Raw genomic sequence first — 14067 nt, forward strand, 5'->3', positions numbered from 1 at the left:
GGGAAGAGGGATGCGGGAGAGGGAGGGAAGAGGGATGCGGGAGAGGGGTGGGAAGAGGGATGCGGGAGAGGGAGGGAAGAGGGATGCGGGAGAGGGAGGGAAGAGGGATGCGGGAGAGGGGTGGGAAGAGGGATGCAGAGAGGCAGAGGACACACCCAGGCAGTCTCAGGTGATTCGCTGAGAGAGTTAGCACAGGTTCCTGTGGCTTCTGTAACAAACAGCCCCAAACTGGGTGGCTCAAAAACAACAGAAAACAAAACAAACCCATAGACATTTACTGTCTCACAGCTCTGGAGGCCAGACGTCCAAATCAGCATCACAGGGCCGACAGGAGGGCAGCCCACTGCAGACTCGGGAGAATGTCCCAGGCTTCTGGAGGCCGCAGCGTCCCTTGGCTTGTGGCTGTGTCCCTGCCCTCTCTGCCTCGGTCTCCGTGTGGCCTTCTTCCTTCTGTCTGTGTGTCTGTCTCCCTTTCTCTTCTCTCCAAGGACGTTTGTCAATGGATTCAGAGCTCATCCTAATCCAGGATGATCTCATGTCGAGATTCTTAATTTAATGACATTTCCAATCACCGTTTCTCCAAATAAGGTCACAGTCACAGGTTCTGGTGGCTCGGGTGTGGACATATCTTTCTGGGGGGCCACCATTGGACCCACTACAAGGAGGAGAGGAACAGGGGTGGGGACGGGGAGGGATGGAGGGTGACCTCGACAAGCCACGTGACCTCCCAGAGCTGCTGTTTCCGAATCAGCGAAGCAATGGCCGGTTGGCCTTGAGACCAAAGGGGTGAATATGCCCGGGACGGTGCGGCCACGTCCAGGCAGGAGGAGTCCTCTCTGCCCACACACGGGGAGGGCCCGGGCCGGGCCCGAGACACAGCCATTCCTCGGTGCCCCGACCGGCCCTCATTCACACGGGTGCCAGGCTTCTCCCCTAGGTCTGAGCCTGTCTTTCAAGCCTCTGGATGTTTGTCCAGGAAGTTCCCTCCATGCGCACGACCTTTCCCCCCGCAACTCTGTCGTCTGTCCCCCACATTTCAGCTTGAGGGTGCCTTCCCGGCGGTGGGGCTTGGTGATGCTCAGATCTAACAGTTTCTATCATCGTAAGCACATAGCTTTGCACACTACTTTTTAGTGTCACTCTCTCCCTTCCAGAATAAGCCCGGGGAGGGCGCTGCCTGGAGGCCACTATGTCCCCTTGCACCCAGCTCGGACTGGCACCTAGTAGGCGCTCCACAAATGTACCTGGGGATGTCCTTCGTCAGGTGATGGGATGTGTTGGGCATGACCCACCCCCAGACAGGTCACTTGGTGTCTCAGCAGGACATTCCGGAATCTTCTCTGAGGTGCCAGGGACACCGTGCACGCACACACACACGCACAGAATGAGCCATCCCCCCCTCCTCCACCCGGCCCTATCCCCGATTTCTTGATGGAATATTTTTTCCCCGGGGCAGAAAATGAACCGTTATTAAAACAGCCCAGTGACTGGCCGGGAAAACCCATTTGCAACGATTTATCCAGTGTGGCGGCTGCCGGAGGACGTGGGCGGAGGGGAATCACATCCCATCAGGGAGAGCAGATGGCTTCGCTCCTCTTCCCTGCTCGGCTCCGAGGCAGCAATCCGTGTCAGCCGGGGGTTTGTTCCTGGTGGTGTGATGGGGGCGACTCTGGCAGGAGGTGGGCCAGGCGGCTGCGTCCTGGGGGCGAGGGGTGGCTTGGGACCCACCAGGACCCGTTCCCCTGCCTACTGCCATCTCCTGGGCGGTGGCCGCCTGCCCGGGGCCCCTTCCCCCAGTCACATCCTTTCAATGTCTGCATCTTCTTCTCAGCACCTGGGATCTTCCTCTCCCCTCTGTCCTCCCCCTTCGGTTGTCCCTTCCCTCGAAGGCAGGGCCATGTGCTGCCCCTGCACCCCAGGTGCTGAGCACAGGGCATCGCCGGGCCCCCCCTCGGATGTGGGCTGGCCCACCATTACTACACATCCTGGCGTCATCGTCTGGCCCCCACCCTCGCACCAAGCTGTGAGCGTGCTGAGGGAGGCGCTGTTCCGCCCTCACTCGTTTAGGGATCTGGGTCCTTCCACCCCCTGAGGAAAGCCAGACCCACTGCCAGCCTCGCGGCGGGGAGAGGGGACGACACGACCGAGTCACCCGTCTGTGCCAAAGCCACCGGTGGCTTCTCTCCTTCAAAGGGGAGGCCTGTTCGCCTGGCTCCCAGCGGCCCTTCCCCACCTAGACCCAAAACATCTCTTCAGTTCCTGACCCGACACCCCGCACCTGCCCCGGCCCCAGCACCTTCTGGTCGAATCCGCAGGCCCCTCTGGGGTGCCTCCCCCCCGCCATGGTGCCCCTGGCTGCCCTGGTGCTCCATGTCCACCTCCTGAGTGTGGGCTTGACGGTTCAGAGCCCAATCCAGCCCACAGATGTGATTTGATCTGCCCATGCAGGGGTTTAAAAAATGGTAATGAGTTGCTAGCTTTGAAATATCAGGGGATTAAAAATCTGGATCCCTGGCTTTCCGTTGACAGACGCAGGCTCCGTAAAGTGGAGGCCACACTCCCACAGGCTGCCCGGCCAGGGCACAGTGCTGCCAGTTCTCGAGTGGTGAGTGGTTAGGGCTACTCTGGACCCAGACTGCCTGGGTTGCAATCACTCAATGTTCCTGTTCTGGAATCTTCCACCTCTCCCCCTCGCCTGGTGTCCTGGGAGCGGGACTGTGTGGACCCCACCCACCGGCTCCTGGGTCCTCTGGCTCAGGTTGGGTTTGTCCTGTGAGGACCCCTGCGTAGGACGGGGAGTGGGGACATTCATTCCCCAGCTTGGCCCCTTCACCTGTGGCCCCTGAGCGTCGGCTGCATCCCTGTCAGAGGTCACGGGTCCACACCATCCACGCAGCCTGTGACCTCTCCAGGTTCTGGTAACTGCCCCTCCTCTCGCCTCCCAGACCTACGGGTGCTAATGGCCCCCATGTTTCCTGGCTCATGGCTCGGCATGATACCCTGAGGTTCCCTACGTCTGCCACACTTCGTACATTTGTCCCTTCATTGAGCTCTGCTCAAATGACCCAATCGGAAAGTAGCACCTGTTTTCATGGGGCCCTGGCTGATACGGCCCCATCCCAAAGTTAACCCCCGGGAAACGGGGATAATGGGAGCATCTGCTTGTAAAGCTGCTGCGAGGATCAGCAAGTTAATGCTGTGTAAGGAAAGGGCTTAGCAAGTGCTGACAGATGCTGACAATTCTCACTGTCCCTCACCACAGTCCCCACCACTCCTTACTGTCTCCCTGACACTGATGCTGAAGGTCACGTGTGCCATTGCTGAAGCAGTTGGTGTTCTAGACTTGGCTGCTTGGCGTGTTTGTTACTTGCTGATAGTCCCTCGATGCCCTCCTCCAGCGCACTGGGATGGCCCATTCTGCGGCTGCCTGTCCCTGTCCCACTAGCCCCCCAGGGCTCCGGATGTCGCAGGGCCGTGCTAGTGTCCTCTGGCAGCCCTAATGAAGGGCCATGAGTAGGCAGCAGTTTATCCCCTCACTGCTCTGGAGGACAGAGTTGAGACCCAGGCATCGGCAGGGCCGTGCCCTGCCGAGGCCCGGGGGGCCCTTCCTCACCTCCTCCAGCTGCGGGTGGTCCTGGGCTTATGGCCACGTCCCTCCAGTCTCCCTGCCCCCTCTCCTCTCTTCTCAGGACACTTGTCACTGGGTTCAGGCCCCGCAATCCAGGAGGAGCTCATCCAAGATCCTGAACTTAATTACTTCTGCAAAGACCCCGTTCCCATGTAAAGTCACACTCACAGGTCTAGGCAGACATATCTTGTGGGGGCCACCACTCGGCCCACGACAGGTCCACAGCCCAGCCCTGACCCGGGGGTGGGGCAGCTTCCCTGCGGGGCTCGGGGAGGCCAAGGCCCAAATGCCACCTCACGGCCCTCAGTCTCCCACGCAGGCCGAGCCTCAGGAAGCCCACGCCCCTGTGGGCAGCCGGGGAAACGCGGGAGCCCCTCCTCCAGCTGGACCAGCATCGTGTCCTCCTCCCTCCATGGCCGCTGAGCAGTTGTCATTCCGCGTCCACGTCAGAACGCCCCGGTCCCTGCCCATCTGCGGCTGGCCTCTGACCTCCGCCGGCTCCTCGCAGGGCTGACCCTTGGATCCAAAGTGCACTCTCCCAGCACAGACATCTTTCTCTGCCTCCACGTGGCTTCAGCCCTCCGCTTGCCAAGGTGGCCCTGGCTCCCGCCAGCCTGTGGAGCCGCCTCCCTTTCGGGCGTTCCCTCCCCCCCGACCCAAGTGCACCATGGCCAGGCTGGCTGGGTCGGGCTCATGGAGCTGGTGAGGGTCAACTCTTTTTTGTTTTCTAATAATTTCTTTTTGAGGTGAAATTCGCCTCATGTAAGGTCTACCATTTTAAAGTGTACAATTTGGTGCAGTTTTGCATATTCAAGTGTTGTGCCACCATCGCCAGTCCCTAATTCCAGAACATTCTCACCATCCTGAAGGAAACCGTCCCCATTAGCATTCACTCCCCATTGCTCCTCCCTCCACCGCGGCCCCTGGCGCATGCTGACCTGCAGGTGTCTCTGTGGACGTGCCTGTCCTGGACTTGCACGTCAACTGAGTCACTCACTCCGCGGTCTTCTGTGTCTGGCCCTTTCACTCAGCGTGATGTTTTGGGGGTTCATCATGTCACAGGGTTAATTCTCCTATTGTGAAGCACGTACCTCTTAAGAATACAGCTCTGTGGGTTTTTAAAATATGACCCATCCTTGTCACCACCACCTGGCTCAAGATATGGAATATTCCAGACCCCTGGAAGCTCCTAAGGCCACTGGCCAGGGGGTGTCCCCTCCCAGAGGGTCATTTTCCCAGAGGTCCTCTCCTGAAGGTGACTGTGCCCCCCACAAGGGACATGCGTCACAACTGGAGACATGCTGCTGGCACCCGGAGGGAGAGGCCAGGGATGCTTATCAGCTTCCTCCGAGGCCCAGGAAGCCCCACAGCACGGAAGCTCCAGCCCCAGGTCAGTGTCCACCGTGAGGGACCTCGGCCGACTCCACAGCCGGCTCCTGCGCGTCCTGGATGCCACGGGAACAGGAGCCCGCGCCAGTCCTATTCGTGTTCTGTGCTCTTGTTCAGTGTTGTCTCGAGACTCACCGCGCACGGTGCTGGCTCCTTCTCACGTGGCGTCATCCTCCACGGCGAGAAGATGCCCCAGCCTGTCTTCCGTTTGCCGGGCCAGCTACGCTGCTGCTGTCCCGCGTCTGGCAGTGACGAGGAAGCTGCTACGAATGTCGTGCAGGTGTTTTTTGTGGACCTGGTGCCTGTTCCCACTGAGGGGCAACTGAGGGATGGAAGTGCTAGATTGTAGCAACTGAACGTGGCACATGGGTGTGCGAGGGGCCGAGCTCAGGCAAGTTTGCACAAAACCCTGACTTCTCTTGACGAGTCCCTTCTGGCGACTCTGAGCCTGACTTTTCGCATGATCGCTCTTGGCCTGAGCTGAGCAGTAGCCAGCAGCTGCCGCCTTAAAAGGGGGTGCACCTCCAGCTCCCCACGGCTGCCCCCCTCCCCACTCACTGCCTCACAGCTGCCCCAATTCTGCATTTTTGTTCCCTGGTTGGCATCTGGCTCTGCAGCCCCTGTCCTGGGCCCACGCAAGGTCGCAAGGTCGGGAATTAGCTTCTACCTCCCTGTGGCCATGGCCTTGACTTCCGGGGACCCTCCCCTCCCTGCTCGATCACTCCCCAGCTCCACTCCATCTCACAGAGCCTGCAGCCCCTTCAGACCTGGCAGGCATTTCCAGGTTGCCTCAGGCCCCCCTGCTCCCTATCCTGCTGCAGCCTGGGCTCTGCAGACCTTTCTCTTGGCGGCTTCCTCTGAACCGGCTCTGCGGCCCAGACCACCTGCGCATGGAGTTCACTTCCCCTGGGGGGCATTCTCTTCTGAGCCCCCTGGCCCTGCTGGCCTCCCAGCTTTGCTCATCCACAGCCCTGCCCTGTCTTCCACACCTCAGGCACTGATGGCCCCCAGCCCCCTGCCGGCGGGACTGCCCCAACCTCCTTCACTGCCTTCTGCCCACCCCCAGCTCCTGCACGGTGAAGACAGGCCCTGGGGCCTGCAGATGGAGGGACAGCCAGGCCGGTAGACCCGCCTAGCTGGCTGCACCTCTGCAGAAGCCACGTGACCCCCAGGACCAGCCCCTAGGACAAGCAGGGCAGGCCCACCTCCTCCCAAGGGAGGGGGCCTGAGAACTAGGCCTCTCCTGCAGGCCCCAAAGTCCCGGCCAAGGCGGGAAGAGCACAGGCCCTTCCTGGGGTCCTTAAGTCCCCACAGGCCAGGCCCACGCCCCAACAGTCCCAGCTGTCCCCACGCACTGTCCAAGTGGCCCCCAACAGGCACCCTTCATCTCCAGGACTCTCTCTGACTCTGCACCTGCTCCCCAGTCTTCCCCTCAGCTTTGCCCTCAGAGGTTTCCTCCCCCCTCCTCTCTCAAGCCCTCCGCTGGGGCCCGCTTGCTCTCTCCTCACCTCCAAGGTCGCCAGGGCCAGGGCCCTTTCCTCTGTGCCCTTAGCAGCCCTCCCCCAACTCCCCCGCTCTCTCCCTCCCTGCTCCCCCCACCTCTCTCCCTCCCCCCTCATCCCCTTCCCCCATTCCCCCTGCTCTCTCCCTCCCCCCTCATCCCCTTCCCCCCTCTCCCCCTGCTCTCTCCCTCTCCCCTAGTCCCCTCCCCCTATTCCTCCCAGCTCTCTCCCTCCCCCCTGGTGCCCTCTCCCCCATTTCCTCCCCCTCCCTACCCCCTCGTTCCCTCCCCACACTCCCCACTCTCTCCCTCCCTGCTCCCCCACCTCTCTCCCTCCCCCCTCATCCCCTTCCCCCTTCTCGCCCCTCTTTCCCTCCCCCTCGTCCTCTCCCCCCACTTCTCTCCCCACTCTCTTCCCCCTCATCCCCTCCCCCATCCCCCCTCTCTACCTCTCCAATCGTCCCCTCCCCCATTTCCCCCAGCTCTCTCCCTCCCCCCCTCGTCCCCTCCACCCCCACTCCCCCCCTCCTGGCCTCTTCTCCACGCCCACACCTGGGGGAAGGGGCGGGGCCTCCGCACCTGGGGGCCAGGAGCAGGGGGCACCCGCCCCTCTAGGCCAGGAGGGCAGCACAGCCCTCTGACTCCCCTACTCAGGCCCCAACTGGGCCCCATGGCGTCCCTGCCTGCTGGCACGGACTCTCGCTTCCGGGAGCAGGAGGGTGGGTGTTTGCCGGGTTCGGGTTCAGGGTGTGGTCCCGATGGGGGTGCAATGGGGAAGGGGTCCTGTCGGTCCGCTTCCAGGACATGCCCCGACTCGGACCCTCCTCCCCAGCATCCTGTCCCAGGCCTGGGTCGCCTGTCACCTGGATTGACGGCGGCAGCCACCTCCCCAGTCTCCTGGCTCCTTCTCAATTCCCCCCATAATTTCATTTTAATTGGGGTGATATTCACATAACATAACATGAACTACTAACCATTTTCGAGCGGGTAATTCAGTGGCATTCGGCATATTCACATTTAGTGTCTAGTTCCGAGACATTTTCACCACCTCACAAAGGAAACCTGCCCCGAGTGGCAGTCACTCCCCACCCCTACCCCAGCCCTGGCGCCCCCCTGATGTGCGTCTGTGTCTCTGGACTTGCCTGTTGTGGACATTTCATGTCAATGGGATCACAGGCACGTGGCCTTTTATGTCTGACTTTCAAGCAGCATAGTTTTTCAAGGTTCATCCATGCCGCGTGTATCAGCGCTTCCTTTTGACTGCTCAGTAATGTTCCATTGCGTGAATATGTTTGGCACCGTTTATCTGTTCATCCACTGATGGACATTTGGGTTGTTTCTGTTTTCCAGCTTTTGTGAATAATGCTGCTGTGAACACCAGAGTGCAAGTATCTATCTGAGTCCCTGTTTTCAATTCTTTTAGGTATATGCCTAGGAGGGGAATTGTGGGTCACACAGTAATTCTCTGTCGAACCGCCCTTACAATCTCTAAATGTACAAATAAGATCACATCCCCCCCCCAAAGCCCTCCCTGGGCTCCCCCCTCCCACAGAGAACCTAATCCAGACCCTCCCATGGCCTCGGAGGCTGAGCCCTCGGGTCACACCACGTTGGCCCTCACGCTCTTCAGAGAGTCCTGCCTGCTCCAACCACAGAGCCTTTGCACCTGCCGTTCCCTCTTCCTGCCTCACACACGATGGGCTCCTTCTCAACCATCAGGTCTCAGCTCAAATCTCTCCTGCTCAGAGAGGCTCCCCTGGGGCCCCTTAGCCTAAATCATAGGCGCCTGCACCCTGCCTTGTCGTGACTCGTCATTGTTTTAGCCTTCCTAAGTTCGTCGGCGCTCTGAAATTTTCTTCCTGTTCCTGGTGAATTTTCAGCCTCCCTGACGAAGTCGCAGCTCCAGGAGGCCGGTGCCTTTGTGTCTCTCAGTCACCGTCACACTGCAGCTTCCAGAACAGGGCCTGGAACCCGGGTCAGGACCAGAGTGAGGTGCATGAAGCAAAGTAGCCACCAAGATAAATTCTATTTTAAAAAATAAAAATTCATGCAAAAAAAAAAATCCATGGTGAACAAAACGTCGAAATCTTCAAGAAAAGGACAGCATCAGTGTCCCCCTTTCTCTATCCCTCAGGCTCCTCACAGCTTTCTGACTGACCCTGCCTTTATTTAAAACGTTGATTATTTTGGTCACCATGGATATTTTGCATAAATTTCAGGTTTCTTAAATATTGCATTGCAATCTTACTTCTCTTGATTACTCCATTTTTTGCGTCCTGCCCTGGGGCCGGGGCTCACTGGGCCAGAGGGAAGCTGGGGCCTTGTAGCCCCTCCCCTTGTCCCCTGCACAGGCAGGCGGTGGCTCCAGGGCGGTGGCTCCAGGCGAGGTCCTTGCATCACACAGGCCTGATTCAGAACTGATTCCATTTTTTAACTACTTGGGCGAGTTATGCAGCGTCAGTTTCCCATTCTGTAACATGGGGAGAAATTACCTACCTCCCCAGGTATTCAAAAAGAGTAAATGAGACTATTGATGTCAACTCAGGCAGGCTCTCAGCCAGCCTGGCTGTCCCCAGGCCCCAACATGACACCTCCACTTGCAGATCCATTAAACCAAATGTGACGCCTACACGGACCCTGCAAACTGCCCTCCCTCCGTGGTCCCCATCCTCCAGGCGCTCAGGCCACAACCTGCCTATTTCTGCCGCATCCCACTTCCAGTCTATCTGCTCACCCTCAGGTACACCCAGAACCTGCCCGCTGCTCACCTCCACTGTAACCTTCCTGCTCCCACTCCCAGCATCGATCACCTGGACCAGTGTGGTCGCCTCCTCCCTGGCCTCCCAGCTTCTGTTCTTGAGCCCCACACTGATCCCCACAGTGGCCAGAGGGCGCCTGTGAGCACCTGAGTCAGAGCATGGCCCTCTTCTGCTCAGAACTCTCTGTGGCTCCCAGCTCGCTCAGAGCAAGACCCAAAGTCGTCCCCAACCATGCAAGGCCAGCACTGTCTGCCCCAGCACCTCCCTGCCCTCACCTCCTCCATCTGTTCCCCTCACTCCCTCCCTCTAGCCACACAGGTCCTCTCGGGGAGCCTTTGAACACCCAGCATGTTTCTGCCTCAGGACCTTTGCTGTTCCCTCTGCCTGGAACTCCCTTCCCCCAGATTCCCCCATGATTCCTCCCTCATCTCCTCAGGTCTCTATACCTTCTCAGTCGGGCTTCCCGACTTACCTCATCTAGAATTGCAGCTGCCACCACGCCCTCCATCCACCTCCCTCAATTTTCTTCCATAGCGCTTACCATCATCTGACATCCGGGATCTTTCAGTTGTCTGATTTCTCTTCTCTCTTCTCGATTAGACTGTCAGTCCCGAGAACAGAGGATCTTGCCTGCTTTGTTCATCGCTGTGTTCCCAGACCTAGCAGAGTCCCTGGCACCCAGGAGGTGCTCAGTAAATGTTGACTGACTGAATACACCCCCAAAGACAGCAGTTGCAGTTAATCCCCCACTGGATCCCCCCAGCCTTTGCACTGGGTGAGGGTGTAGGGTGGCATGGGGCTCAGGCATTGCCCAAGGTGGGGGTCCTGGGGCCTCCAAGAGTCCCAGAGGCACACAGAACCCTGCTGGCCCAGCCCCCGAGCTCACTCAAGTTCCCCCCAGCCATCTGCTCCCTTTCCAGGGCCAGTGCCCTATTGCCTTCGGTGTCTGTCTTACCCTCTGGAACCGGGCGAGCTGGCTTCTGTGTTCTCAGGCACCAGGGCACCCTCAGCACCTGGCAGCGCCCCACTCAGGTCCGGGAGGGGCTCTGTGTCTGAAGAATCCGTGAAGGAGGGAACACGTGAACCGAATAATGAAATGCCCAGCAGGGTCATGCACCCTGGGCAGAGTGGGCTCTAGATCAGCCGGCTGGGGGCACCTGGTGGGTGGTGCTGGTCTGGGCGTTGCCCTGGTCCGCCGAGGCCAGGAACGTGTTTCATCCCTACCCTTGTGCCCCCCTCCCCGCACGTGTTACAAGGTCTGGCGCCAAACGCAGGACCTAAAGAACCTGAGGCAGGACCCCCAGGACCGAGGGCATAGGCCTGAGGCCAAGGACGCAGAGCACTAGGGACAGGGGAGGGTGGAGGAGCACAGCACCCAGGACGGTCAGCGTGGGGACCCCAGGCAGCGGGCGCAGCACACGGAGCGCAGGGCGGGGGCAGAGGGCACAGGGAACCCAGCCCTGTCCGAGGTCGGGACGCCCGAGGTGCTGGGTGCACAGAGAGTCCCCGCGACGCGGGGAGATCAGACGAAGGGTGTACCAAGGGCGGAACGCCCTGGGCGTGGGGGTGTTCTGACATGGGGTGCTGAGAAGGGGGGGGCCAGCGCGCAGGGTGCACAGCACGTGGGGTATCGGAAGCTCGGGGCACACTCGGGTGGGAGTCCCGAGGCGCAAGGTGGGATGCTAGGAGCGAGGAGTGGGGCGTCCGAGGCGCGGGGACCGACCGCGCAGCGCCGGCCACCAGGCACCCGGGCGAGGCTGCGTGCGACGCGCCCGTTCCCGGAGCCCGGCTGCTGGCGCGGCCTCCACTGCGGCTGCGCAGCTCGGGGTCTGGGGCGAGGAGAAGGGGCGCCCGAGTTCTTCGCGCCCCCACCTGCTCCCCATCCTCTGCCTCTGAGCCCCTCGCCCGCCCGTGAGCCCAGAAGACCCGGATGGAATGGAGGCTGGCCAACGGATTCCGGTCGCGTCCACGGGCGCTCCGCGGACCACGGGCTTTGGGAGAAAGAGGAGGGGCTGGGAGGGGGTCCGGCCGGATTTTTCCAAGCTGAGCTGGAAACCCCCTCTCCTCATCTAAGTATGTAAAGGCCACCCCTTCTCGCAGCCTCTGGGGAAGGCAGGTTAGGACCACCCCGTGGGCAGGCTCCTAGGTCACGGGAAGGTGGGTGGGCTGCTCAGGGCCGAGGGTGGGGGGTGGGCGGAGGCGTGCAGCCAGAGAGCTCCGGACGTGCCCAGCTTTCCGCGGCTCCACGTTCTCTCCCCCGTCAGTCCTGCTGGGTTTAAGGAAAGCTGGCTGTCTGGATGTGGGGGAGGGCGTCCCGGTTGCCCCCTGAGACACCACACCCACTCGCCAGCACCTGGAAGACTTCCACGGGGCCTGCCAGGTACTGTCCATATATTTCAGAGTGGGAAACTGACGTGTGGAGAGGCCAGCCCCCATGCCCAATAGATCTGCAGTCGACCGCGGATGGATGGAATCTTGCCGCCCCCACAACCTCTGCTTCGTTCTTATTTGGTCCTCAGATCCAGTGTCGGGCCTGCTCACCCGGATTCCAGGCAAGAAGTCTGCAGCCACGGAACCCGGGCGTGAAGGGAGACAAGGTGGCCCACCTACCCTCTCCACCGGGAGTTCGGCCCGGATCTGGCCTGGGTTCAGGGCTATGAGAACCCCTGCCCAGTCCTGAAACGAAGGCTGTCCACACAGGGGGCGGAGGGCGCTGGGTTGCCAGAGAGATGGCTCCTGGTCCCCCAACCAGCCTGGAAGTCTGGTGCCTGCCTTTCCCCAAGTTCCGCCACCAGGACATGCTTCTCGAAAGGGCTTCTCTGAGGCCAGGTTAATTCACTTGCAGATGTCCAATTTCAGCTGTTTTAAAAACTCAGTTCCCCTTCCAGTCGGCCCCAAGTTCTGTGTATTTCCCACCCCACCGCTTCCATGCTCTATTCCTCACGCGTTCTGCAGAGCCAAGCTTGGGTGGCAATGCATTCTCTTCCCCGGAAACAGAGCCAGGGTTTGCCTCCCTCCCTGTCCTCGGCACGTCCCCTTCCTCTAGAATCCAGATCCGGATCGGTCTGCTTCACTGCCTCCCACACCCCACTACTGCCGGCTCGAGTCCGGGCTCGAGTCCGCCAAGATTCAGCCCGGAGTGTGGACTCGCATACGCTCACTGCTTTACCGCCTAGCCTCGCGGGAGGGACGTCGTTCCCCGAGGATCCAACCCCGGGATTTGCTCCTCCCCACCCATCAGTCTCGGAGCGGCACCCCTCTTTTGTAAAATGGAGCCAGCAGCCCGGCTTCCAGGTCCGGACTCCCCAGATCCTCCCCGGATCTTACCTCTCCGGACTCCCCCTCCCCCCTCCCGCAGGATTCTGCCCCCCCCCCCCCCCCCCCCACCCCCCCCCCCCCACGGAGCTGTCTGTTCTGCTGAAGTGCCTATTTTTGGCCTGAGGCCCGGTGTTATACCCCGCCCCCTCGGTCTTGGCAGTCACAGCTCTGGCTCCGGGGATCCAAGCCAGGTCGGCCAGCCTTCCCCACCCGGGAAGGGGGTGCCGGGCTCCCTCTGCAGCTTCAGCCTGAAACCTGCCCCTCGCCTCACTCGGCCAGATGCCTAGGAACCCGCCGGCTCCTTGCCCTACTTCTTCAAGTCGGCCGGCGGCACCGTAGCTGCTAGGCTGTGGGAGTCCGTACCGGGTTTTTGCTTTCACCGAGAAACAAAAATTCAATTTTTTTCTCTCTTTCTTCGCCCCTCCCGCCGCACAAAGCGAGACGCTTGAGGCGTTTATAGATACTAACCTCCCCTAAAACTCCCCTCCGCCCTTGCTGCCCGGTCCGCTCCAAGCCCTTGTCCGGCGGTCCGGGCTACTCCGCGGGGGTCCCGTCCCGCCCCGCGGACTCCAGTCCTGGCTTTGCGGCTTCCCTCGCCTGCATTGTGGGTCTGGTCTCCCCGGGCAGCGGCCTCCGCGGCGCATCCCCGTCGCCGCGCCCCTGCATCCCGGGCCGCGGTACCTGCCCGCGGTTCAGCCCGCGCGCCGCGCCCGCCGTCCGAGCCCGGCCCGCCTGTTGCCCCTCCCCCTCGCACGTCGCTGCCGGGAGGACGGGGCAGCCGACGCCGCTCAGAGCCCCCGCCCCGAGCCCCCCGAGCCCAGGTCCGGGAGCTCTAGGCCAGGTCTTGTTCGTTCCCACTGTATTAGGCATGACGCATTACTCCGTCTCCCGAGGAAGGACCCGGCCCGAAATTTGCGTGCCCGGGGTGCATCTGGCCCTGTCGCAGCTCCCCCCGCGCCTCCCGTCTCCGTTTGATCCAACCCGGGCTTTGCAAACCCCTTCCATATGCCCCCCCGTGCTCCACGCCGGCCCGGCGCCTTGCCTTGCCTCGCCTTGCCTTCCCGGCCCGCAAGATCCTCTCCGGGTCTTCCGTGCGCCCGCCCCCTCCCCCACTCCCGTTCCGACTCGGGGATCTAGTGCGTCGCCTTCCCGCTCCCCGCTTTTCCAGAGGGGCCCCGAGGAAGCGGAGGGCGACGAATCCAGCTCGGGTTTTCGGGCCGGCCACGAGCGCCGGGCCAGTCTGCGGCGCCGGTCCGGGCGGCGGCTCCAGGCCGGGTTTTGCGCGCGCCCCGCCTCCCCCTCCCGGAGCGGCTGCGCCCGGAGCGGGCGAGCAGGCGGCTTGTCATTGCTGGTGCCCGGCGCCGGTCGCCCGCGTCCTGCGGTGCCCACGGCCCGGCCCCGCGCCCCCCCCGGCCGCCCCGGGGGCGCCCCGCCGTTAATGCTTTATGTATTGTTTCATCTTATGATGAAAC

General features: G+C 61.4%; 1 protein-coding gene across 7 annotated transcripts in view; it reads left to right on the forward strand.

The window, feature by feature from the left end:
• The window catches only part of LOC124251849 (uncharacterized), an 11122-nt gene extending 2460 nt beyond the window's left edge, over positions 1-8662 (forward strand). The window contains exons 1-6 of one of the 7 annotated variants that reach the window (XM_046684747.1): positions 142-1679; positions 2530-2605; positions 4196-4330; positions 4904-5018; positions 5135-5297; positions 7869-8662. In XM_046684747.1, coding sequence (XP_046540703.1) covers positions 1432-1679; positions 2530-2605; positions 4196-4330; positions 4904-5018; positions 5135-5297; positions 7869-7881 — 750 coding nt within the window. In that variant the 5' untranslated portion in view covers positions 142-1431 and the 3' untranslated portion in view covers positions 7882-8662. Of the gene's footprint in view, positions 1-141; positions 1680-2529; positions 2606-3689; positions 4166-4195; positions 4331-4903; positions 5019-5134; positions 6588-7868 lie in introns of those variants that run through there. The other 6 variants (XM_046684748.1, XM_046684749.1, XR_006891858.1 and 3 more) reach the window with 6 other exon arrangements.
• The last annotated feature ends 5405 nt before the right edge of the window (positions 8663-14067 follow it).

The sequence above is a fragment of the Equus quagga genome, chromosome 14 (genome assembly GCF_021613505.1).
Source record: "Equus quagga isolate Etosha38 chromosome 14, UCLA_HA_Equagga_1.0, whole genome shotgun sequence".
Lineage (NCBI taxonomy): Eukaryota > Metazoa > Chordata > Mammalia > Perissodactyla > Equidae > Equus > Equus quagga.